This window comes from Camarhynchus parvulus, chromosome 3 (assembly GCF_901933205.1).
Source record: "Camarhynchus parvulus chromosome 3, STF_HiC, whole genome shotgun sequence".
NCBI lineage: Eukaryota > Metazoa > Chordata > Aves > Passeriformes > Thraupidae > Camarhynchus > Camarhynchus parvulus.
This window is the reverse complement of record NC_044573.1, coordinates 60665861-60692434: the sequence shown is the minus strand read 5'-3', so window position 1 is coordinate 60692434 and position 26574 is coordinate 60665861. Positions and strand designations below refer to the sequence as shown.

At 39.6% G+C, this 26574-nt stretch overlaps 1 protein-coding gene across 2 annotated transcripts; it reads left to right on the top strand.

Annotated features, from left to right (window-relative positions):
* Window positions 1-1629: 1629 nt before the first annotated feature.
* On the top strand, window positions 1630-25319 carry TRMT11 (tRNA methyltransferase 11 homolog). Of its 2 annotated transcripts, XM_030946133.1 has the most exons (13): window positions 1630-1739; window positions 3171-3236; window positions 3974-4047; window positions 5256-5337; window positions 5434-5526; window positions 6527-6661; window positions 8336-8492; window positions 13025-13105; window positions 13752-13916; window positions 15249-15321; window positions 16030-16161; window positions 19318-19438; window positions 24735-25319. In XM_030946133.1, the coding sequence occupies exons 1-13, from the start codon at window positions 1665-1667 to the stop codon at window positions 24864-24866; spliced, it is 1386 nt and encodes a 461-aa protein (XP_030801993.1). In that variant the 5' UTR covers window positions 1630-1664; the 3' UTR covers window positions 24867-25319. The 2 variants fall into 2 exon arrangements, with proteins under 2 accessions (XP_030801993.1, XP_030801994.1); XM_030946134.1 differs by lacking the exon at window positions 16030-16161 and having other exon boundaries at window positions 1634-1739.
* The last annotated feature ends 1255 nt before the right edge of the window (window positions 25320-26574 follow it).

The following is a 26574-nucleotide window of genomic DNA, read 5'->3' as shown; positions in this document are numbered from 1 at the left end:
AATAATTACACTTTGTGTATATAGAATTCCCCTGAAGGCTAAAAAGTGTAAATTTCCTTCCTTTTCCTCCCTAGAAGAGTAAAGAGTTATGTAATGTTTTTAAGATGACTCCCCACATCCCACTAACAAACTGCTTGATTCTCCTCAGTGGCATTACAGGAATGTATGTCCTGTTTCCAAACACAGCATCTGAAAAGCATTTTGTTTTTATGTGAAAATCAAATACTCTGTAAATCTTAGTAATGTACATTCACTTTCAAACTAAGTAGAGCAACATGTATACACTGCCAGAGATTATGCATGGATCCTCAAGTCAAAAGCAAGAAAAAACCCAGGGCTTTTGTTGAAGTCTTCTGTAGGAAACAGTATCAGTGAAAAACAGGTATTCACCTTGAGAGAACAGGCAGCAATGCCCCGAAGGTAAAGCAGTGCAGATAAAGTAAGCAAAAGCCAGTTTCAAAGAGATTAAGCTTAAAAATAATACCAACAACTCCTTCTAAGGAGTTTCTAAAATGGAAGCAATACAGCTAAGAAATTTAAAGTGAGACAGATTGGAAAAATAAAAGCAGACTTCTTCCACTAAAGCTCTCTCAGCAATTCCAGGATTTTTTAAGCAATCTCAGGCTCACAGGGCTTGTCAGCAGTTCAGCAATTGTTTATTGCTGGGTCTCAGCATTCAGCTGCTGAGGTGAACAAGCCAGACCCACATCTACCTCTTTTCTTTCTCTTCTAGGAAAGCTCACATTTAGGTGCCAGGTCACTTTAGATTGCTTTCTTGTCAATCATCAGCTAAAGCTTCACAGTAACCTCAGTTTTGATTACTGCAGGAAGGGATAACCGGACAAGCTGCAGGATGAGATTATGGAGATGCATCAAGAAGGTGTCCCGTGCAGTGCTCACAGGTCATGAGCAAAATCTTAGCTATCTAGAAAAAAACCCAAAAAACGGGGAAAAAAAACCAAACAACCCCAACAACATCAGCACATAAAGCACAGAACATGATGAGTTCAGTGCTGAGCTGGCCTGGTCCTAATAAACAGCTTACCAAAATCTGGATAAGATGAACCTTTCAGATCAACACAACAGCGAGACTAGTGAGTACGGGATTACAATTATCAAGACTAGATATTAAAATAAAGCACAATCCGCAAGACAAACCCCTTTTTGCCCCTCTGCCTGACCGTCACACCTCTCTCTGCCCCTTTCCTGGGAATGTGTTTCTCTACCTGCTGCGACACCCACGCCGCCGGTGCTGACCTCCTTCCCACGGAAAAAGGAACGCGACTCCTTTGGCATCTGTTAATTCTTAATGTTATTTAATGCTCCAGATCCTTAAGTGTGGCCAGGAGAGGCCGCAGCGCGCCCCGGACAGTGAAACACCCCTGAGCGAGCGTGTCCTTAGTGTACACGGAGTTATTTATAAACTACACGCAGGCACTACTGCACTGACACGTGGCGTGCGTGATAAAGCATACCCAAAATATAACTACGAGGAGGATGGCAAGGAGATGAAACGAGCACTAATTCCTGAAGAGTTCGCGCACGCTGCGCCCGGCCCCGGGCGCTGCAGGGGCCGCGGGGCTCTCCCCGCCACACGCCCCTTCTCGGGCTCCTCCCGCCCTTCCCTGCCGGCGGCGCATGCGGGAGGCGGGGAATGGCCGGACATGGCGCTGGCGGCCCCGGCGCTACGGCGCTATTTGCTGCTGCTGGCGCAGGAGCACCTCGAGTTCCGCCTGCCGGTGAGCGCTGCGCGGGTCCGGGACCGGGTCCGGTTCTGCCGCTGCGGCTGCGGCTGGGGGCCGAGTGAGGCGCTGCCCTCCCCTCCTTTCCCCTCTCCGGGGCGCTCCCGGCCAGCGCGGCCCCGGGTGTGCCGGGGGAGGCGGACCCCGGCCGTGCCGGGGGAGCCGGACCCCGGCCAGGGTCCCCTCTCTCCGGGAGAGCCGGGGACTCGCAGCGCCCGGCGCCCTTCTCTCGCCCCTTCCCGCGTCCTACCCTCAGGCTCCCTCTTCCCCCTTCCTCCCCCGGCTCATGGGGAGCCTCCGCGTGGTGGCTTTAAGGCAGCACTTTACTTGCCGCTCTCTTTTCCACAGCCTCTGGCGCTAGGAGGGGTTGCTAGCAGAGTACCTGGGGCTCCATGCGAGAAGCGGAAGCTGGGGTTACAAAAATGCTTTCAAGTTTGTGGCTTTGGTGTTCAATTTTGAAGTTTGTTTAAGTTATCCGTCAGCTCCCGCCAGCGTGCCCTGGGTGCAGGAGTGGCTGGTGCTGCCCGGGGCACAGGCCAGGGCCTCTCTCCATGGATTGCCCGGGGAGCTGGTGGAGTCACCGTCCCTAGGTATTCAAGGGAAGACTGAGTGCCATGGTCTGCTTCACAGGGTGATCTTCCCTCGTCGATTGCACTGTTACACGTTACAAAATGTTTAACGTGTCTTGAAGTTTTTATTTTCCTTGTTTTCATTAAGATTCTCTTTCCTATTTGCTTTGTGGGACTGGAACCTGAGTTCCATTCAAGATCATCCTGATTTTTCTTTAGGCAAGGTCATTGGATGAAGTAAAAAGAAGATGATACATGTGTAACACAGAAAGTTTTTATCACCAAAGATTTGGTGAGACTTGGTTGATACAGCTGCTGAAGGAAGGAGAGCCATTTCTCCTTTATTTTGGTGACTGCTCAGCTTGTTTGGTTTTTTGATGAGCTCTGCTAGGAACATGATTTGTCAAAAATGTAATGGAAAAAGCAAGGACAGATTTTTTTTTAGCCAGATGATCTGCTGATCCTGGCCCTGAATCAGTGTTACTAGTGAAACATCACTTTTATGTGAACTCATCAGAAAAATATTTCAAGAAAAAGTGGATAATATTGTTGTGAGTGTAAGATTGAACAGTAAAGATTCTGATGAAGGAGAATATGTGAAATAGTGGGGTTTAATTTCTGAAATTTTCCTAATATTTGCCAATGAATTTTGAGAAAGCTGTTTTTATGGCAGGGAAGTCTTCATTTTCTGTACTGTTCATGAACAGTACATACAGTCTGAATTTACTTGTGAACGTGTGCTCTATCTACCATCTGCGTTAGAATTTGTGTCATGCTGCTTCTTCTATTTTCTCTTTTTTCCCTTTTCCTTTCCTTGTTTATAAGATTCTAAAGCCTGACCTTTATGTTTTCACTTCAGGAAATAACATCATTGCTCTCCCTTTGTGGTGGACAATTCAGTGGCGAGCAGGAAATTTGTGTAAATGTAAGTGAGGACCAGACATTTTACTTGAGTGTGTGTATGGTGTGCAAGTATGTTCTTTACAGTATTTTTGTTAATTGTAGGCATCTGAATAAATATTGAAGTTTCTTAGGAAGATCCAAAACTGAGGACTTCTCAATTTCAGTAAGGACTCAGAACTGGAAAAAAAGATGTACAGAATGCACCTCAAGTTGTCTTCATTTACCAGCATGAAAAGAAGCAGTGCCATCTGCTGGGAGGCTCTCCTTGCTTTTTAGGATAGCTAAACCCTGAAAACACTCTGCAGCAGTTTGGAATTGGTGTTTGCCTTTAAATCAGTGAGACACTGGAGGAGTGCCTTTAGGAAGCCATATGATTCTGGTCTCAGTGCTTGGCCAGAGAACGTTACTGGGATTTAGTTGCTGCTAAACAGTAAACCTGTTTCAAGGTATTTCCAATCTTTAGTGGATGAATAATCAAGAGAAATGCAAATAATATTTTACCAAGTCAGTTATGTTGGGCAAATTAAATACATAACAGAATTTCTCAGACATTCAAGCTGAGTAAACAGTTTTGTCTCAGATTAATTATTTTACCCCCATGTTCTCTGTATGATTAAAGGTAACAGATGTATTTTTTATTAATTTATTTAATCTTCAGTATGCATATTCTGTTTTTATAGAACAGAACTGTGTAGTTGTGTAATTCATGTGACATCCTGCAGCTGGGTATTTGCATCACTTACCTTCTCTTGATTGCAGTCTCCCTTTTGGATTCTCAATATTCCTTCAGAAGAGATGGCAAGGGGACTAATGAAGCGGACAGTATGTGCAAAGTAAGAGATTAAAAATCTTGTAAATAATAACATAAGCAGTGGAATTTTGTTCTATTATGGGAAATACAAATTTTGTATGGAGTCATAAAATAAAGAGTCTCTGATTCCCTCTAGAATTGAGAAGGTGCTACTGTGGGACTCCTTAGGCTGGTTATGTAGTGTGCCTGTCTATCCTCTTTACTCAGTGTATGATCAATTCAGGGTCTAAAAATGCCATTCTTCACTCCAGAGACAGCACTTGTAGTGTCAGTCATGTTTTATGTGCCTTGTATAATGTTCAGTTAGTGGCTTTTTCTAAAATATGTATGGAATTGAAAGATAAAACCAGAAGTACATGAAAACTGACAATCATGGAAGGGAGAGGATGCCCTCAGTGCTGGCATCTAAGCCTTCAGCCTTGACTGCTGCAGCAGAGGTCCCTTCTAGGAAATTCAAGAGCACAAGAATATGCGGAGAGTGATTGTTCCAGTTGGTAATTTTTTAGAAGTGTCTGAATAACACCTCATTTCCAGTGAGGTGTGTGAGAGAGGCCTTGAAGTATGGTTCGGGATGAGAAGCAGCATAGGTATGTTATGTCCCTCTGACCATACTAAATTTGGGGTGCCTGTGCTGTGTTCTTCAGAGCTTGGTCTCCTCTGCAGAATGTTGCACAGCCCCTGTTGAGTACTTGTTGTCTCAGGCATTCAGTTTTACCTAGGATGACTTGGGCTCTCCACTCTTGCCTAAAGAGTGGAGCATTGCACTTCAAAAAGCAGCTGCAGGCAGCTCAGGGAGTAAAATGCGACCAAACAACTTGCAGATAGATGTTCTGCACACCATGCACTCTCAGCTAATGTATGCTAATTCTGTGTACAAAGCATAACTAGCCCATGGCTTATTTTTCTGTCCTACTGCTGGTTGTGGGGAGATGTGTTAGTTTTAGAATAAGATCACTGGAGCCTCCATTGCACTACTAATCAATATGAAAAGCTCTGAAGCTTTTGGTACATGTTACCAAACAAAGAAAAGCATTAGTGAAATATCAGCCTGTGATTAAAAATACTTGTTACAAACAAAAATTAAAACGTTTGTCTAGAATTAAATGTCAGCTTTAATACTCCATGAATTAAAGCCTAAATACATTGGCCAAATAGGTTAAAAGGGATAAGTATCTGTAAGGCATTTTCCCTGCTCTGTGTGACTGGCTCTCAAAAACTTTGTAATTTCAGGTCTATATTTGAACTGTGGGGCCATGGAAAATCTGCAGGGGAGCTCTATGCATCTTTGAAGAACTATCCAACAGACAAGATGGTATAAATATAGAGAATCTGAATACTGTGGTTCCTTAAGCCCGCTGAATAGCACTGCATCTGTACTAATTAAAGTGTCTTTGCCTTTTATTTTCAGCTTCCATATCTACAGTCAGACTCTACTTACAAAGTACATATTCATACATTTAATAAAACACTGACCCAAGCACAGAAAATAAAAAAGATTGATGTAAGTAGATGGTTAAAAAAATCTTTTTAGTTTAGTCTATTCATGTTCTTATTCCATGCTATCAGTGTATTTAAGTTTCTTCAAGATCTTAAGGAAGTTTATGGCTTATGTCTTATCAGGTCCAAATGAGATTTTTGTGTCTGAATTAACATTCTCTCAAAATCATGACTTCCCCCCCCCCCATAAACTGACTGTTTAAGGCATATGCCAAACAAATATCACTGCTGATTTCAGCCCAGTGTGCTGGGGAAACTGAAACTTGCTGCTGAGAACTATAAGATTCAAATGGCAAGAGTTAGGTACTAGATTTTTGGAAAATCTGCTACTTGATCTCCTTATTAGTCTTCTGTTATTGCAGAATGTGGAACAAGTGACTTCAGCTGCAAGCTGATTGTGTGCTGATCTCCTGTTCTTATCTGTACTTGTGCTCTCCTCCTAACCATATCAATGTTTCATTTAGGAAATTTTTCCAAATTACTGTTTATTTTTGCTCTTCCACATTCTATTTTGGCGCCTATTTATTCAATATACTTCATTTCAGAGACTGAAATTATCTGTATAAGTAGCAGCTTTTTTCCCCTGTTTGTTCAGTTTTTGTGTACATGAAATAATGCTAAGTATGTGAACTGCTGTAGCTGCACATCACTGAAATTTCACATCCCATTGTTCATAATCATTGTTGTTTCTATAACTTGAAAATTGCATAATTAATATACACAGTTAATTTCCTCTGAAGTTGAGTTCTGTTCAGTTAATAAAAGGTGTTATGGTTCCCAATTTCTAAACCTTAATCATTTGAGCTATTTTTGTTTAGAAGAAAGGCATTTCAAAAAAACAGTGGAAATTGAACTTTTTAATACTAATATACCATTTCTCTCAAGTGAAATTTTGGGGGTTTTGCTGATTTTTTTTGTTTGGTGTTTTTTCTTGGGGAGGAAGGTACCTATTTAAAAAAAATTGACCCTGTTTATTTTTGACTCTGTTTTGCTTTATTGTATAGGCCCTTGAGTTTCTACCATTCAAAGGAAAAGTAAATTTAAAGAATCCAGAACACGTCTTTTGGATTTTGGAAGATTATGGAATGAACCCAAATGATGTTCCAGAAGAGCCCATTCATCTGTATTTTGGTAGATGGGTGCGTGAGCACGTTTGCTTCAGTTCTTGCAAGCTCATATTTTCAGGAGAGTGTACTTCAGTTTAAATGTGAAAAGTGTTGTAATAGAAAGACTTGTAATAGAAGCAGAAAATACCATTGTCTGAATTTGTCATTGCATAATACTCTGAAGCAAGTCTTGGGAGTCCTTACTGTGACTAGGAAAAAGTGGCTTTACTGGACAATTTAGAGGTGGAAAAAAAATGAAGTTGTATCTGGAAACACACCTTTGTCTTGCCATCCACTGAGAGGATTCAGCACAGCTGGGGTGGTGTGTTACATTTTTTGGGACCTAGCTCCAGCTGAAGGCCCCTGTTCCAAACACACAGAAAGATGTACAGAACTGTAGATGGCTTGTGGCCCTGCTGAGTGGCATCAGCCTCACTGGAGCATTCTGTAAGTGCTCCAAGTGATCCTGGTAGGCACCTCCATGGAAAAGTGCAGACTGATCCCTGAGGCTTTGGACATCAGTGAGTCCAGCCCACAGGCAGGCACCTGCCTGAGGGAACACCGACAGTGCAGAAGGAACCAAGGACAAAAACTGTCTGGAGCCTGTCATCTGTGGTCTTCATTACAAATGTTCTTGCTTGCTGGCTGTGTGCACTCTAAACCTGGTGCATTATTAGAACATCCTGAGGAAATTTGATCTGGTCTTTTATGTTTCTGTGAGGGAAAAGTGGTTCCTCAAAGGATATCTCCCAGAATGACAGTAGTCACTGGTGGGAATATGTGCTTGCAGTGTCCTGGGTCGAGGGCAGCTGAAGGGAGGGAGGACCACTGCAAAGGTTGTGTAGCTACAGTCAGTGGCTTGTGTTCCAGGGAAGTTAGAGATTCAAGTGATCTGTTAGGGCCTGTGAATATCCTCCATGCCTGTGATTGATGTGCGTGCACCCTGGGTTGTGGCAATGCTGCAAAACATTGCAGCAGTTGTCCCATCTGTGCTGGATTCCTGAAGTGTGTAAAAATTAGTATAGCCACCTGAAGAAATAGGGAGGTGTATTTTGTTAACCCAATAAGACTGGTGCTGAGAGAGGTGGAGGGATAGTTTTAGATAGTGTTTGAATGTGTTTTGTTTTGGATTGCTTTGGTCTTCTCCAATGTACTTTGGAAGTCTGAAGTAAGTCTGATGTCTGAAGTCTGATGTAAAAATGCCAGCATTTGTTCTTTGTTTGCTTTTCCCTCAAATTCTCACCTGTCAATGCTATCCTAAATTTGGATTTTGAGTGGGACAGAAATGCCAGTGAAGAAAGAAATTCTGTCTGACCTTAAGCATCAGTGTGTGTGCATGCATGTCTTAATGTGCATGTTTAATCCTCATATTTTTGAAATCCTTTCAACAATGAACTGCCAGGAATTGTTTTTCTGATGATTAGAATAATAGCAAAGTTACTCTAATTGTAATTTCTTAGAAAGAATTTTCTCTCTAAAGTGTTTGTACATTTTTAACCTCTGTCTTGAAGAATTTACCCAGGTGTTAAACCAAGATATCTGTTGCTTGGAAAGAGGTCTGTCATGTTTTCAGACATCAGAAAGCAAGGTGATGTGTTATAAAGTGAAGTTACCTGGTTTTGGATGGTGTCACTAAAGAAAGTCTGTTAGTGTGTCTGTTTATGTCTTGTATCCAGGATCTGACAGGGGTTTTAAATGTTTCAACAGATTGCAGATGGCCAAAGAGAACTCATCGAATCCTACAGTGTAAAGAAGAGACACTTCATTGGAAATACGAGCATGGATGCCTGTCTCTCTTTCATCATGGCAAACCATGGGAGAGTAAAACCCAATGACATTGTTTATGATCCATTTGTTGGAACAGGTATATATATATATTTTTTTTCAGCTGGTGGGAAGAACTGGAATATTGTGTTAGTGCTTGCACTACTCTTTTACCTAGTGTCATGACTTCTGGTGCTCAACAGATATTTGAGATGATACCAAAGGCAAAATGCTGTTTATAAAATTATGGTTTGTTAACCTGAAAGGGATTTTGGAGGAAGCAGACCAAATTCCAAAGATGTAAACAGTTTATTTTGTGCTTTTAAAAGGTCTGTCTTCATTGTTGTGTTTTACATCACGTGGCCTGAGCACCCATCCATGTGTTTCATGGACTGCTTAAGATCAAAGTGACCAGGGATTGGAATTTGGCTAAGCACTTGCTGCAGTCACTTTCAGGACATTACAAAGCAGCATTTTAGAGCTGGCTCTTTTGGGGAGTGCTGAGGGCATTTCTGGTCATACAACACAACATAGCAGTAGTGAGGTCATGGCAGCATTCCATGAGGAACACTTGGCTGTGCAAAGCTTGTGTTCAGGATATTACTACTCACACAAGGTACCCTTCCCCAGCTGAGCTTTCCTTATTTTAGCCAGGAGGGGGAGCTTTTATTCCACATATTGCTGTGCATGGCACAGAAGTACTTTTTGCCTCAGGGAAACTCAGCTGTATGTGAAATAGCTGATTTATTGTGTCAGCTTGTGCCATATAATTTTAGCAGAGTATATTGTGTTAAGCTACGTAGAGTAATTTCTTCAAAAATGTAGCAAAGGCTGTGTTTCTGACCTAGAATTGAATCATAGAGTATCCTGAGTTGGAAGGAACCTAAAAGGATCATCAGAGTCCAACTCTTGGCCCTGCACAGGGCACCCCAAGAGTCACACCATGTGCCTGAGTGCATTGTCTAAATGTTTCTTGAACTCTGTCAGGCTGTGACCACTTCCCTTGGGAGCCTGCTCCAATGCCCAATCACCTCTGGGTATTTGTTTTTTACTATCCAACCTAAAACTTCCCAGACATCTTCAGGCCATTCCCTTGGGTCCTGTCACTGGTCACCACAGAGAAGAGATCAGTGCCTTCCTCTCCTCTTTCCCCAGCAAGGAAGCTGTAAATTGTACTGTAGTCTCGCTTCAGTCTCCTCTTCTTCAGGCTGAACAGACCAAGTGACCTCAGCTGCTCCCCATAAATCTTACCCTCAAGGCCCTCATCTTCTTTGTTGCTCTCCTGTGCACAGTTTCTAATAATTTAATCTCTTTTTTATATTGTGGCATCCAAAACTGCCCCCAGCACTGGAGGTGAGGCTGCCCCAGCTCAGAGCAGAGCAGGACAATGCCCTCTCTTGCCCAGCTGCAATGCTGTGCCTGATGCTCCCCAGGACACACTTGGCCCTCCTGACTGCTGGGACACTGCTGACTCATGTTCAACTTGCTAAACTTTAGTCAAGGTGACCACATGTGAAATGCATAAATTTAAAAATACTTATATTAATGGGAAGATGGAGAAAAATCTCTGCAGGGAAGTTTGGGAGAGAGAAGATTACACTAGTAGGATAAATTCTTATTAGTATGTGTCTTCTCTGTGCCATAGAAAAAGAGCATGGATATGATATTTTCAGAAACAGAAGGGTTTGGTGAATTCTATGATTTTGTCTTAAATTTTATTCTTATAGGACCTGATTTTTTTAATGCATAATATCATCTTAGGAAATTTTCTCCTCTTTCTTGTGCTTGTCCTTTGAAAGGTTCAGGAAATTCCTCTACTTACCTCTTAGCAGTTGGTTTCATTTTGGCGTCTGTGGCTTTTTGTCTTACAAAACCTGCTAATTTAAATCACAAAATAAAGTCTCTGAGAGCATTCTTTCTCTTGGGAGTGAAAATTGAAGAAAAATAAAAAGGAAGGGTAAAGACAGAAGAAGAAAAATCACATAAAATGATGAAGCTATAGAAATTCAAGATAAGTGTTTTGTTTTAGTTCAAAAAATAACATACACAAAATCCTCCCCAAATTGCCTAGTAGTTTGAATTACAATTTTTTTTTTTTTTGTTAGACATTTGTAAGAAAGGGTAGGGATTAAAGGGGATCCTGGAGATACTGGGTGGCATGCCATTTGTCAGTAGAGTGTATTTATGACTAAATAACAGTGGTTTTTGCACTTGCTTCTTTTGAGTAAACCCCAAGAATTTCAGTTGTCTCTTGAGGACCTTCAGAAGATTTTCAAGCTTGTCAGTGCAACAGTGCCTTGTCACTGGAGTTTCTGGGAGGTGGTTTGGAGTTGAGAGTGATGCAGTCATGTTGAGCTGATGGGCTTAGAAAAATATATATTCAGAATCTGAGGAGCATTTTGAAGAACTGCAGCGTAGATTTCTTTATTAGTGCGGCTTTGTTACCTGGCTGTGTTTCTGCCTGGTTTTTTACACTGATAAAGTGAAGAGTAAACCAGTAATAAACCAATAGAAAACCAAACCAGAATGGCCTTGCAAAATGGTTCTTGCTAGTTGCAAACAAACTGGTTTTTGCTGCATAAGCCAAACCATAAGTCTTTCACGTTAGTATAAGAGTGGACAGTTGGCAGTTTTCTTTGGAACATAAAGTGCTCTTTGACCAGGCTGGCTTTTAGAAGACTTGATTCCCCTTTTTATTGTTGAGCAGAATTGGAATGGCCAAGTCTGTGTTTTTAACTTCCATCCATGTGTAGATATTCTTTCCTCAGCGCTGGGCAGAAGGAAGCCTGGAAGTTTCTAGAAGAATAAATCAAGTCTTTTACCTGAATATTTTGTGCTTCCCCCTAGACAATCAGTTCAGGTTATCTCAGTAATCTCATTGATTGTTCTTTTGGAAGATATTTGTGATACTGCATAGTTGTAAATGACAGGATGTTTTTCTTTGACATCCTGGAGGACCAGACCTCGTCTGTGCTGAAGAGGTGGAGAATAGTGTGTGATAGAAAGGCATGAAGCTCTGTGCCATCATCATTCTGCTACAGGTCACCAGGGACAGAATGATCCCCTGATTAACCCTTTCACATACTGATCAAAGGGCTGGCCATGTAAGAGTATGTAAGTATCTGTGCACCTTCTGTGTGAACACAATTGAACTAGTACGAATTTGAGATTTCTTAAAAGCTGTAAATTCATTATTTCCAAGCTTCTTTTTTTGCCTGTAATTAAAAATATTCTTAGATGGGCAAAGGACTCTCTTCTTACTTTTTTTGTAGGACTGGGTGGTATGCCATACTTGGGGTCAGGGCTAGCTAAATTTGTCTTGACCCTCTGGATGTACTGCCCATCTGTTCTGAGGGATTGCAGCCAAGAAGGGAAATGGGTGATTCCTTTGGGGTGAGTAACCTTGTTTTTCCCTGATCCATTTCACAAGAAAAAGCAGAGGAATATCAAAAGTTGTTTTGTTCTCACTCCCCTTTGGTTTTCGTAGAGTTCATTACCATATGATGTAGAAGTTTTCTGGTGCACGCAGGGCACATTAGGGATTTGGTGGTGCTCAGTGGGTGGCTCAGGACAGTGCAGCCACCTGGGATGCCTGTTTCCATGCTCTTGGTGAATGGGAGAACTGGTGTCACCCCCCCACCCCCCTGCCCCAGCCAGCTTGCAAATTGTCAGCCCTTCATCCTGCAGCAGTCATCCCCTTTATTTAGCAGGACTGTTGATATCAGTGGGGTTCATAGCCTTCTTCTCAGTTCTGTTCTGTTCTAAACCATTCTGGTAGCCACAGACCTCCTTATTAATAACTTAACCACACAAGTATCTGTCCATCTCCTGCAGTCTGTCCGTTGTTTTGTTTGGAAGCTGTTAAAGAGTTAATGTCATTTGGTATGGTGTTCTCTTCTTGTTTAATTAGGAGGGGATGTTGCAATAGCAGCAATTAAAAAAACTGGTTTTATTACAAAATAAGTACATTGGTAAAACTACTGACAAAGTAGGCAGCCTACTCACAGACAAATGATTTGTATGTAGTTTTCACACTTGAAACTGATTGCAGAAATGCTTTTGATACTTATGTTTACACTGGAGATATTTACATTTTTAAGGCTCTTGACCATTGTTTCTTACAATATGGCAATAGCCACCTTCTAGAAGTTTGATTTTTGGACATGGTTAAAGAAACTGGCTTTGAGAACAGACACAGTAGAACTGCCATTTGTTTGGTGATGATTTTTCCAATTTTTTGACAACAGTTTGAAATTCTGTTTCTTGCAAAGTAGAATCAAAAGTTTTGGTTCATGTAATGATTAAAGGATCTTACTGCTTAAAATACAGAAAGCCATAAACAAAACTCCTCAACAATCTCCAGAGATGAGGAGTGATGTAGGGCATACCAAGATAAGGAAAATAATGTAGAACAAAAGACTTAGTGTTATTATGTCTGATTATAATTACATAGTGATTCTAACTTGTTGATAGTTCTACTTCTTTTTTTAGTGTTTGTTTTGGGTTTTTTTCCTTTTTCTTGGGTCTAGTGTGCTGCTGCTGTAGGCTCCTGAAGTTCCTGAGGAAAAAATCCTAATGCAGGTGACATTTATGACAGAAGTTTATACTTTGCCTTTTTTCTTCCCTATCTAGGTGGCCTTCTAATCTCCTCAGCACATTTTGGGGCATATGTGTGTGGTACTGATATAGATTACAACACAATCCATGGATTAGGTATGTTACATATTTTGAAGCCACTGAAATCTTACGCCCTGTAATTTAAGAAGACTGATGGTAGCAGATGATACTTAGTGGATTTTAAAGCAGCATTAATCTTCACAGGATTTATTTGGTCATGCTTAGTTTTATTCACCAATTTACATGTCTGCTAGTTAAGATATTGTCTTATTTTTAAGCAGGAAATATTTTTGAAAAAGAATAATGAAGACCAAAACAAAGTTCCAAATAATCATTACCACAGCTGTGTGCTCTTTTAACCTATGATGTGGCAAGCCCTTCAAAACCTAACCCAGGAACCGTAATCTTATTGTTACTTCTCTGCAAATATGCAAATTATGTATTGACCTAGTGGACAGGGTTGTGACTGTTGGATGGAGTCCACCGGTTGCAAACCAACGTTTTTGTAAATGTGTTATTTGACACCCTGTGCAGATGGTGCAGCAGAACTTTTTTCGTGTATTTTCATTTTTCCTTACTGCTTGTGAAGTTTGCTGCAAGTACTTTTGACAGGTTTTTTTGGTGACATTTGATTATTTTCCTTTAATTTAAATGGTAGAGTATATGAAAGCTCTTCTTATATAATAGTTTCTTGTTGAGTATGCTTTGTTTTTTTCCCTTTCCATTCCCCTTTCTCTCCCAGGCAAAGCAAGCAGAAAGAACCAGAAATGGAGAGGGCCAGATGAAAATATCAGAGCTAATCTCCGACAGTATGGTTTAGAGAAATACTACCTCGATGCACTGGTTGCTGATTTTTCAAGGCCAATATGGAGAAAAGGGATGTTGTTTGATGCAATTATTACAGACCGTAAGTTTGTTACTGCCTTTCATTGCCCAGTAACAGTGACTAAAACGTTATTGCTTGTGTGCATTGATTAAATGTCTGCACCAGTGCTCAGGTCTGCAGCTTCCATGTTTCCAAAGATGATTGTCGAGATCAGCACTATGGAAATTGGATCTGCATTTGATGTCTCTGCATTTATTTTAAGGATAGTTATTAACATGTAACAAAGCTGACAATGACACTTTCTCCCGTGGAGAGAATGTTACCTTCGCCAGCAGAAATCAACGTGGCTGAAAATCATCCTTTGAAGAAGTCGCTTTCAGTAAAAGCATCACATGATTGATGCATAGAGACTTTTTACCAGAATGGTCTGTATTGCTTTTGGCAGCACATTGGAGTCTGCCATGCACCTCTGATGGACTTCGGGAGACTTGTGTTAATGCTTAATGTAATGCTTCCAAAGAGAAATTTTAATGTGTTTCCAATACACTTAGCTACTGGAAGCAGGAGCAGTTTGAAAGGATCATCTGCTCTTTTAGAAACCTATTTACTAAATACTATTTGTCTTGTAAGAGAGGGAAAAGAAACCAAGGGGATGAATGAAGACCTTAATACAGCAATTTCTAATCTCAAGTGCTGGCTCTTAAAATTACACATTCATATTAATTAGGAAGTGTGACTTTTCTGTGTTGCTTACTAGTTTTTATTTGGCCTGTTTGGCAACAAGACAGTGTAGAATATTAACATGGACTTAGAACTGAGTGTGAAACCATTTGTAAAACTTCTGCAGTGGTTAATTGGTGCTTCTGTGATGCTGAAACAAGTCTTACAAATTCAGATTTTTTGAACACGAAGTATGTTATGCAATTAGAAATGTGCAAAAAATGTATGAGGAAAAAACCTTCTCTGGTTCTTATGTGTGAGAATTACCATTTGTGTAATGTTGCTGGCAAGAAATTCTGATATAGTTAATGTCATTTTGAAAAAGGTTAGTTAAGTGCTATAGGGGACATATTCGTATCTGTCAGAGAAAAAAGGATGGGATTATTTATCACATGTTGGAAATCTAAGGAATATCTTTTAAGAAACAACACATCATTGTCCTTTGTCATGTAGCAATCCCTTACAGTTGAAGGATTTCCTTGAAACAGTTTTAAAATAACTTTCTGGAGCAAGAAGCTTTCAACAATCTTGAAGAAATTTACCTTATTGACTTTTACTTCGTAAAAGCTTTCCATTTTTTTAACCTTGTGTAAGCCACAGTTTGTGCACGATTGTGTATATCTGGTGTAATTTTGTGTTATTTGGACAAAGGGTGAGGTTCTTATCTCTGCATTTTGCTTGTGCTTTGTCTAGCACCATATGGTATCAGAGAAGCTCCTCGCAGAATGGGATCACAAAAGGAAACAGTTAAATCAGTTGAAAGAAGGTAGGGAAGCTGTCTTGTCCGTTATAGAATATAAATGTCTTAATGGAAACCCAGTTGCAGCTTTAGAATGTTTGTTACTTCTTGGTTGGCTGTCAGAAGTTAAAAAATGGTAGCAATTATAATTAAAGAGGAAAAACCCTTTTTGTTCTGTCTGCAAAACCATTATGTCACTTACTGAAACCTTCTTGGTTTTGTTTTCCCTCATCCCTTGTGTGTGTATAGATTTTGAATCTTATTTCTCACGTCTTTAAGCCACCATTAGCATGTGTTTCCAGAAAAATTCTCTTTGATCCCTGCAGGCTGCGAAATTACTCCAAAAAAAATCACTCTAAAATACCTGTAATTTTACCTTCGACTTTTTTCTTTTGCATTTTCCACTGCTCCTTGCTTTTCAGAGATGTCCCATGGTTTCTCCACTGCCTGGCTTTCCTTGCCTTCTGACTTTAATTCCTTTAGAAAGATGCTGTGAAAAATAACTATTCCCAGCATACCTGTGGTTCTTTAGACTCCTCTTCAGTACATGTGGAAGTCAAAGAGGCGGGGGAACTTGAGAAGTTGTATTCCTCATAGTAGAAGTTGTACTCCTGGATTGTCTTAGGTAGCTTTGCAAAGCTCAGAAAGTGCTTTTGTGGCTTTGGGTATTTTTTTTTTTTAATTTAGGTTTTACCTGTGCTCTTCTTTGCTTACACTTGTATGTTTTTTGTTCAGCACAGAAAATCACTTCTTCGTTTCATCCAGTTACCATCTAAGTGACATCTTTTTTGACCTCTTGAAGTTTGGGGCAGAATATCTGGTGATGGGAGGAAGATTGGTTTACTGGCTGCCCATATACAGGCCTGAGTATGTACTGTTGAGCTCTGCTGTGCTGTGTGTCAGAATGGATGCTGCATTCTCACTGTGCTTTCCTTTGGGACATAGTACCAGCACTAAGAGTAATGCCCAGACTTTTTATTTTAAAACTTTGTATGAGGGAGGCCACATTTTGTAACAGAGCTTTTGAATGGAGACAATTCCTGACTGTTACCAAACAGAAAATGCCTTTGCATATCATTGCAAATGCATGTCCAGTGGGTTGAGGTTTAAGCTTAAGAAGTTACTTTCGAGGTGCAGATAGATTTCTAAGACAGTAGAAGCAAGGCTAGTATTAGTATGTGTTTCTGCTAAAGTAGTTGATAGAGGTGTGCAAAAGTCATCCTTGGTTCTTTGGGGTTTGGCACTACTGATTTAGCTTTCTTCTGAGAAATAAAAGTGAAGTGACCAAGAGATGGCAGTGAGAGGCAGGAATATCTGAGAGCAGCCCTGTTAGGGACAAGAGAGGCCAGCAGAGACTGTGGGATCTGTCTGCTCAGGAGTGCAGCCTGGATCAGAGCTGAGTGCATAAGGAAAACCAGCTGTTTGCATGCCTTATTTCAGCATCTCAGATTAGGTTTGAGGGTTTTTTTGTTTTGTTTTTGTAAAGATTTTTTACTGTGAAGTGAGGAGTTGATGTACAGTAGTTGTTTCAAGGTGTCTGCCAGATACAGATGTGCTCTGAAGGTGGTTTCTACGGTGTCTTATATTTCTATGTACAGTCAAACTATACTGTTACATAAAGTGGTGGTTGTCCCTGGTTTCACCATGGAAATGGCTTGTGATAGTCCTATATATCTCATGCTGTTCTGCATATTTGGAAATCAAAAGGAGCCATTTCTGTTACATGCTTCTGTAACAGGAGAGTGCACTTTGTAGTTTGTATTTTTTAGTAAATTATAAAATTAGTATTTTAGGCCTTTTTTCCCATAAGACAATTCAGACAAAGCAATGAATGCCATTCATAGTATTATAGATAATTTTCATGTGAATAAAATCTCTTTGGAATTACTGAATTTACTTTGTTCATCAAGATACTAGTGTTTTTCTTTCTGCTCATTGAACTTTTGTACAAGCATGCTTCCTCACTACAGCAGTGTAAAGTGTTTCACTTCAGATAACTTGGGACTGCATATTTGGGATCAACTTCAGTTGCTGTTTTGGGGAGCTCTAGTTGAGTTGACTTTTTAAAACTGAAATGACTTGAAATACTAAAGTTGCTAGGATTAGCATAGAATAGTAGGATAGTAATTTTATTTTCAGCTGCAATAATGAACATGGGGCATTAAAGCAATTAAGTGGGGGGAAGATATTTTTTACTAACATGTTGCATTATCAAATATCCCTTGGCAACACCTGCCTTGAGTTTAATTTTTTGAGATCTTTCTATATTACCTTAAATTAAAGCTGAAACTATTGGATTGGTCTGTTAAAATCATTGCTTCTGTATTTCTTACTTGACATGTTTCTGAGTTTTACCTGAAAGAATGTAGAAATACATTCAATAATGCTAACAGAAAAGGCTTTTTAACAAAGTGATAGTGATCTCTCCCTCTTCAAGATAGCATCTCACTCCAGAGTTTACTCTTTCAGTCAGACATTGAAATCATTGTTGAGTCCAAATTCTTCTAATTCCATTAAAGTCAGCCTCCTGTATGAATATTGAGGGAAACTTTTAAAATATTGTGGCCAGGTGCCTACCTTCGTAAAAGAAAGACAGCTTGACGGTACTGGATGCATCAAAAGTCTCGTTTAATAGAAAAAGCAGTTGAGAATTAATTTCATTCTTCTTTGCCAAAGCATGTTCTGACTTCACCTAGCTGAAGCAGATACTTGTTTCTACATGAGAAGTGACTGAAAAGTAGTTTTATGGTCTGGAAATCTTGGAGGAAAGCAAAGAGGCGGTACTGTTTGGTTTTTTTTCTTATTTGCATATCTGTATTTGGGATTGAGTTACTTGTTTAACAGCTCTCTTTTATCTTAAGAAATGCCAAGTTTTCCACCAGCACCTAGACAGATCGTATTTTAATCCAGACCAACACCTTTACTTTCATTCAGAAAATCCACTTCTTTACAGGAAAAATGTAAATCTTCTCCTATGTACCTTTTAAATTCAAGTCATAGATATTAAGTTGTTCAGATCTGTGTTTCAGTGTCTGACTTCTGTTAACCCCCAAACACTGAAGAATCATAGGAGCAGGTGTTTTGTACAAAATCATACCTAACAATACCAGAACCCATTTTCTGTGTTATCTTTTCATAACTATTACATGAAAGCTTATTACAAAATCTAGGAATAAATGGCTGATCTATGTTTCAGTATATAGGAAGGATATTCATATTTATCATACTTGCTAGGTTAATACTTCTTGCTGCTATAGTCCCCTGCAAAGCTCTTAAATCTTTAAATTTCTCTTTCAGCATTTGGAGAAACAGAAAGATTGAAGGCAATTTAGAGAAAGCACTTTCTATGTAGGAAACTAGTGTGCTTATGAGATGGGGCATTTAAAACACTGTAACTCTTACTTCTATAGATAGTAGCGACGTTGGTTTATAATTAAATCCTATCTAATGTTAAATGATGGTGGATTTTTTTTTTTTTTTGCCATTAGGAAAAGTAGTTACAAAGAGATAAATTTGTATACCAAATTTTGAAGTTCAGGAATGTTACTGTCTAATAAGAGCTGGCTTAATAAGATTTGAAATTGAATTGCCATGATCTCCTTTTAGGGAGCCAGAGTCTCTTATTCCTGCAACTTCATATATGTTGACTGTGGAAAATATCTTTAAAATCACAGCTCTGACTGAATAAGTTGTTGTTCCTGGTTGGCTGAGGTATTTTGTACTTGAAATTATACAGGTAGGCCCATGTGTACATACATTAACATCATTTAAATACATGCAGAAAAGGGGAGAGTGTCTCTTTACTGTGGGGTTTTAATTTATTCTACACACTGCATGTCAAGGTGATTGGAATATATGATGTCAAAACTCTGAGCAGCAATATCTGAATTTATTTAATCAGGTTAAAGTGCATAACAACTTTCAACTGTGAACTTTTCTGTGAAGTGTCTGTAAGAATTTTGTTTCAGATGCAGTTCTTCCACTTCATGAGCCTACCGCACTAAGAATGATTATTTCTTCCAGATACACAGAAGAGATCATTCCCCGCCACCCATGCCTGAAACTTATTAGCAACTGCGAGCAGCTGCTTTCCAGCCACACATCAAGGCGCCTCATAACCATGGAAAAGGTGAAAGAATTCAAGGTAAGCTTGAGTTCTTGATCATATCGTGTAAAATAGTAGCTGTTGTGTTCGTGACAAGTTCGTGCTATTCAGCATTTGATCCTTGTTTCTGTCTCACTTTGGTTTTTATGATCAGAGTTACAGCTTTTGTAAAATTGAGCATTGATTTAAGGGACTGTTCTGGTTTTGGTTTCTTCCTTTTTATTCTCAGTTTTTTGGTAAACTCTTCATCCTGAAGAAGTCCCTTGATAGTGTGAAAAAGATCTTTGAACTTATGGTTACTTGTAAATCCCATCCACAGAGACTTTGCCTTAATGCCTAAGTTTCCGTTTATTGCAAAGTGTGTCTCAATGCCCAAGTAAATACTAAATATCTGTGTGGGTCTTGCAATACAGGTAAACCTTATTTAATTATGTTATTTCATCTTTAGAGTGGTACATTTTATATTTTGGAGTAATGCTGAAGTTGCGACAAGTACAGCAAAGCGCACTGGATCTTTTTTCTCTTTTTCTTTTGTGACACACTGAGTGCCTCTCCTGAGGCACTGGGACTGGGGAATACTGCATTCAGATCTCCTTTCCATTCTTGCTACTTCTCTCACTTAATGATGTTAAAAGAAATGCTAAACACAATGTGAGGCAAAGTCTTAATGAAATTGCACTCAGTGAGCAAGTGTTTTCAGTACATTGCTTGTCAGCTGGAGAGCTGTTTCTGATGGCAGGAGATGCAGTCAGGCTGCTGTGTCTGTGTGGTGCTTGCACTACTGACACAGCAGGGGTTCAGTGCTGCCTTCATAATGCTTGTGGTGACTGCAGTTCTCAAGCAACACCTGAACTTCTATAAACACTCTGTGTGGAGCTCAGCCTCAGAGCTGCCAACTTCACCAGTAGCAAACCAGGAGGGTAGATGATGAAAGTTTTTGACATGTACGTCTCAGGGTGTTCAGGGAGGTTTTTGGCAGCAGTTTTATTGCTACCAGTGCTGTAGGGTAGCATATTCTAACCTAAAAAATATATCAGCCCTTCTGCAAACAGATTTGCGTCATTTGTTACTCTCCTCTCGTGCATCACCTGTTCTTCAGTTCATGGTTTGACAGGTTTGTGTCTGGAAGCGCTTAGCTCTGAGCACCTGAGGCTAGTTGGCAGGCTTGCTGCTTAGATAAGACTGTGCAAGTGCTTACATTCAGTATTCCAGATGTGTGTTAGATAATTTAAAGATACCAGAACCCATGTGTTGTTTCTGATGATGCAAAATTTGTCTAGAGAACAAAATTCATGTTGAATCCTTAGCCACTGCCTGCTTGGTTTAGGACCTTGTTTTGGTGTCTAGGATTTCCCCACTCCAGTGTCCCTTACTTGGAACATGTTTTTTCCTCTATTAATATCCTGAGCAACCTTGGAATTGGATACTTCTGACTTGCCAGATAGGACCATAAAATTCAGTAGTTATACTTTTGTCTGGTTTTCTTTTTCCTAAGTGAAAGAGTGAATTTTTATGGGTATACCTAACATTTATGTTTCCAGAAAGTTCCTGACTGCATTACTAAACTGGTTTGTAATAGGCCCTTAGTTGCCTTTTAATTCAGCTTAGTGCAGCACTTGCAAATGGATAAGAAATGTTACAAATCATGTTACTGTTACTATGCAGTTCTTCGGTTTCCCCACTGTTTGCCACCAATACGGAATTGCAGATTTCACAGCAAATTTTGATTTCACTATTAACACTTTAAATAAACTCTTAACTGGACATGAATTCAGTCAATTATTGAAATTGGTGGTGCAGTTTGATTGGAATGGTTTGTAATAAAAAGGAGATCTAAGAAATCATAAGCATGAAGATCATATATTGTATTAAAAACCTCACAAACCTGGTATTATATAACTCGCTGTCTTGTAAGCATCCCGTCTGTTCTTTTTAAGTTTACAGTGAAATTGTGCCAACTGGAAAAGGTTTCTTCCTGAACTCAGTGTTGATATGAATATGCTTTTCCAGCATGTGCACAATATGAGCAGAAGACTTTTTGGTTTTTTAATTACCATTTCAGACAACTTTTGCCATTGTTCCTCCCAGCACAGCATTCACCCCAAAATGCACACTCCCCTCCTGCCTCCTTCACGGCACAGCTGCACACTGTCACCCCAAAACCCAGGGTGGGTGGGGCAGGGGCAGCTGCCGCCTCAGCCCAGAGCCCTATGTTTCTCCCTCCCTGTGAGGCATCCCACTTTTTTAATGCCAAGAGAGATGCCTAGAAATGATGTAGTAAGATGTAACAGAAAATTTGGATGAAGGACAAACTCTGAGCTTATGCTTGTCCAGGAAGGGACTGTGAAGCGCCAGGCACGCAAACCCACCCTCCTGAATGGGTCAGGCATTTCCATGTCACGTGGTCACTCTGGAGTTGTTACTGGTGTAGAATTTTTCCTGCTGAATTTAGCAGTGTCTAAATTCAGTGTCTAAGTTCCTGGGTGTATGACCCTGCTGTCTCTGGTTTGGTAACTGCTCCTTTTTGTTTATAGCTGTATAACATTAGTACAAGTGGTTTCTATAGCTACTGTCCAGCACCAGATGTGGAGTGGTAGGAAACAGTGATAAGGCTAGGAAGACTTTTTTTAAAAACAAAAACTAAATGTGGGTAATTACCTTGAAGCTGAGCTGGGGCATGCTAGATGAATAAGAATCTTTAGAATGTCACTTAATATTTGCCAAGATTTCAAGAAAAACATTTTCTTGTTATCATTCAGCATCTCCTTCTCTTCCACCTCTTCATTATTTGTTAGAAATCTCTAAAACATATTTTACTGCTGTCTTTAGAACAAATAAATTAAGAGGTTTTTTACAAGTTATTTTCTCTGTAGAGTTAAATGAAGCCTATCCCTGGTGTTCAGATTGTATCCATTCAGCTCCTTGATACACAGTAGTATAAGTTAGAATTTGTTTGGAAATCCTTAGTCTCTGAAATCCAAGAATTTCAGTTACTTTGATAAGTCCTCACACTGCCTTTAAAATTCCTTTGACTAGTAAATCTCAACAGTGACTGGTATCTCCAGGCAGTTCAGGATTTCTTATTTTCCCTTTTTTAAGCAGCAGTTCCCATTCTTGTTGGTGTTTGTTTGGTTGGACGTTTTTTTGTTGTTTTTGTTTGTTTGTTTGTTTGTTTGCTTTTAAGCAATTGCCATATTTATTAGACAGTCATGTCTGTACAGATAAGAGGTGGGGAATGGAACCTCTTAGACTGGAATTATTATGATGTGGGCCAGGAACTTCCTTTGTAATCTCTCCTATGAAATCCATGCCTGACTGCAGATCTCTCATTTAGCGAGCAGTGTTTGCAGAGCTCCTGATGAGGCTTGGATTTTTGAGATGAGATTCTGCTGTGGAGTGGTGCACCAAGCCTCGTTCCATCTGGTGCATGCAGATGCCCCTGTTACACCTGTGCTCTGCTTGAAGTTTGTTCTTCTACACAGCACATCCTCTCTTTGCCCTAACCAGCTTGGAGGTAGAGGAAAGGGTAGTTTACTCCTTCATCTCTTCCTACCAAATTAGCATTTTGTTTCCTATGGAATCAAGATGAATGTTGTACACATGCATGACCTCTTAGAGGTTATGGGGATTAATTTTTATTTTAGAGTATCTTTGATCTATGTATCATTATACATTAGGGTCAGATATCCTGTCCATTTCTCAAAATAAGTGAATTACATAGCATTCTTCTTAAAGCATCTCAGTGATATAAAAATATATGTTTATGTCAAAGAAGGATTTCTGACCTGGAATTGCAAGAGAAAAGTGCTCTTTTTCAAAGAGTAGCTGGAGAAATGGGTACAGGCTGGCTGTAAGAGGAGTGTGTCTTTAATCCTTCTTATTTCCTGTCTGTCTATAGTAATTTTGTAATTTTCAGTTTTTTCACAAACATGCTAAAAGTCTGTTGTTTATCAGCCTGAGAATAGCCATGGAGACAGCAGTCTCTCACAGGTGACTAAAAGACAATAGATGATACTGTGCCTGCATTGGGTTTCCTAAAGTCATTTTCTCCTGCTATTTTCCAACAGTGAGTATTTAAATAGAGCTGCTGCTGGTGGTGTACATGCTTTACATAGTAGTTATCTACATGGCACTGAACATTTAGCAAGTTAATTTAAGTTGGTGTCACATTCCTGATGCCTGCTTTCATAGCAGGTGAGACCTTCTTTGAAGTAATATCTTATTGTGTCCAGAAGAGGGCTCTCCTACATGCACACCAGCGTCTTGTTGAAAAACCTTTTCTTTCACTCCCTTAGAATGCTCGTTAAGATCTCCAGAGCTAGGAGAGTTGTTCATCTCAAAAGAGCTGAAGGGAGAGATTGTCCACTAGGATTCTGTGCATCCTTGCATTGTAGTACTCTTGTAATATGAAAATACTGACTAAAATCTACTTCCATGTTCCTACTAATGCTAAAACATTCTGCAGTAACTTTATTTTTGAATGTGAACAAATAACTAAACGTTTTAAGGTAGTGAACCAATGTCTATGTTACTGCATTGGTTAAAAAAAGAGAAGAAACTTGTGGCAGAATAGAGGCTTTGTTCTGTTGTGTGCTTGTTTTTATTTTCTCCTTGTGCTGTTCAGTTGTTCTGTGTGAGGCTCCTTCTCACTGTTCCTTCCTGCTTTTGAGCATAATGAGAAACTGACGTCACCCAGAAGCATTAAACTGTTTTTGGAAGTTGCCATCAGTTTTCTTTAACACTCAGATTAAAGTTTGATGTAATGTTTATCTTACAGCATTGCTAATGTTAGCTGACAAGTATCTTAATTGTATAAAGCCACAGTACATGATGAATTAAACCTTTGTATATACAGTGGGCCAATTTTCTAAACTGTGTTTTTGGCTGGTGTCAAATAGGTATTATGTATGGGGATTTACTATGTCAACTTTAACTTTCAGAAATACATGAATGTTGCACAGAAAAAAATATCTCTGAATGTGCTTCAGTAACTGTTGGGACTCATTTTACCATTTGTGTTCCTCTTCTGTTTGTGCCTGCCTTCCACAGACCTCTGACTGACTGAATTCTCCTGAAAATATTTTTTCTGGATAGTGACCTGTGTGGTGCACGGTACCTGTGCCCATTTGGTCATGTAAGGGTGAGATTCTGGTGATGTCAGCTGAGATATTTTCAGTGACTTAAGTGTGCGCTGTTGAACTGCAAAACAAAAACCTAACTGCCTTACCCTTCCACCTCATGGTTTGAAAAAGTCTGTTTTTTAGACTTATTCTTTTTCAATACAGGCTGAACACACTACCCTAAAGTCTAATGTTTGTCTTCTGGTGCCATGCAGGATCAAGATGAGAACTCTTACTTGTTGGATGGCCAGTATATGCCATACAGGGGACACAATTCTTTCCGTGAGAAGTATTTCAGTGGTGTGACAAAGAGGATTGCCAAGGAAGAAAAGGACAATCAGAAGTAAAATATTATATAAACAGCTTAAAAAATGGGAAAAGAATGAAGACCGTGTTTCTTTGTAAGGACATCTGGATATGAACATTCATTTGGATGCTTCAGAAAAATAAGTAACTGCTTTTAATTTTAAAACAAGATGAAACCCACAACCCAGGTTGGGAGCTGTTCTTTTTAATTAGCTTTGTTTATAGCAGATTTTATTGTACAAGTTTTTTTGAGTCTTATTTAATTTATATTTGTACTTTCAAGTACTAATGATGATTGACTAAAACCATTATTATTGTTCTTTCACCATTAACGTTTACAAGAAAGTAGTAGTATTATTTGGCTTCTTAAACTGTGAACATCTGGCTGTTTTAAAAACACGTGGTGGTGATCAGGGATTGCTGATTAAGAAGATAATTTTAATTTGTTTTGGTTTTTTTTGTAAATGGTGTACAATAAACCAAGGTTGGCGTGAGGTTTTTTTAATTCTTGCATGCAGTAATTGCTCATATCAATTCCACTTGCTCTGGCTGAGGTCACAAGTGTTTAAAACAAACAACAAACACAAAGAAACAACTGGGCTCATGCACACCCCACAAAAAGAAAAGCCTCTGTGACCTGACAAACTCTGGAGAGCCTATTAAACCCTGTGAAGCCTGTCCACATCTGAAGCTCATCTGTACCTTGGATTTGCTTTTGCATTCCTAAACCTTGACTCTTGGTAACGCCAACTGTCTTCAATTTTTGGTTCAGAAATCAATAGTTAAACCAGTAACAACAACAGCATAAAATCAGTAATGGTTCCCTAATGGTATTAAGCCTAATCAAATTTTTGAAACCAAAGCTGTATTTGTTAAAGGGCAGACTTTGCTGAATCGACACCACGTCCATCATGGAAATACCTCATTTGAAAACCACTAAGCCCATTAATTCAGGATGTTAATGGCCCTGCTCAGTTTGGTGGTCAGATATGGTCACATATTCTTCTTGGTCTGCATTCACCAAGCAGGGCCCTGGTGCACGCATCTGCACTGCAGCCAGAGGAGCCCTGCTTCCCACTTTGCTGCAGGTCGCTGACTGTGGTCATGTAATGTCTTTGTAGATCATAATTTTTAAGTGCCTCTCCAAGGAAGGCGCAGGTCATTGTGTGTATCTGATTGAGTTCATTAACTGAATTTGCTCTTCTGTGTATTGTGGTCCTCAGCTGCAGCAGGAAAGCTTACAAACTCAGTGACAACTTAGTCTGGCATTCTGGCTCTAATCTGTGGTGTGTTAAAAACTTCTCAAATAGTGATTTATTTTCTGTGTTTCCATTATAAATTACTTTGTCCTGACACTTTTAATGTCAGCCATCTAATAGTCATTCTGGACTCAACTTGGAGCAAGATCAAAGCTCAGAAAATTTTTCAAAAGCAGAATTTGAATTGATCATTTTCAAATATTACATCAAAAATGTAGTTCTTCTGAAAACCTGTCTGCATTTCAGCATTACAATTTAGCATTCATCTTTTATTACTTAACAAATTAAAATTTGTTTCCCTTCTTCATAGGCAAGGAGTTTTTCTGGGTGTATTTATTATGCATTTAAAACTCCATTTTTGTGAAAGTTACCTTACACATGATCTAAGTGGTTGTACAAGAGGTAAGGTAGTGGCAAATCTGGCTCTGCCTGTCCAACGAAAATGATTTAGTTTATTTCTCCTTTGCCTGGTCCAACTTCTAGTCCCTTC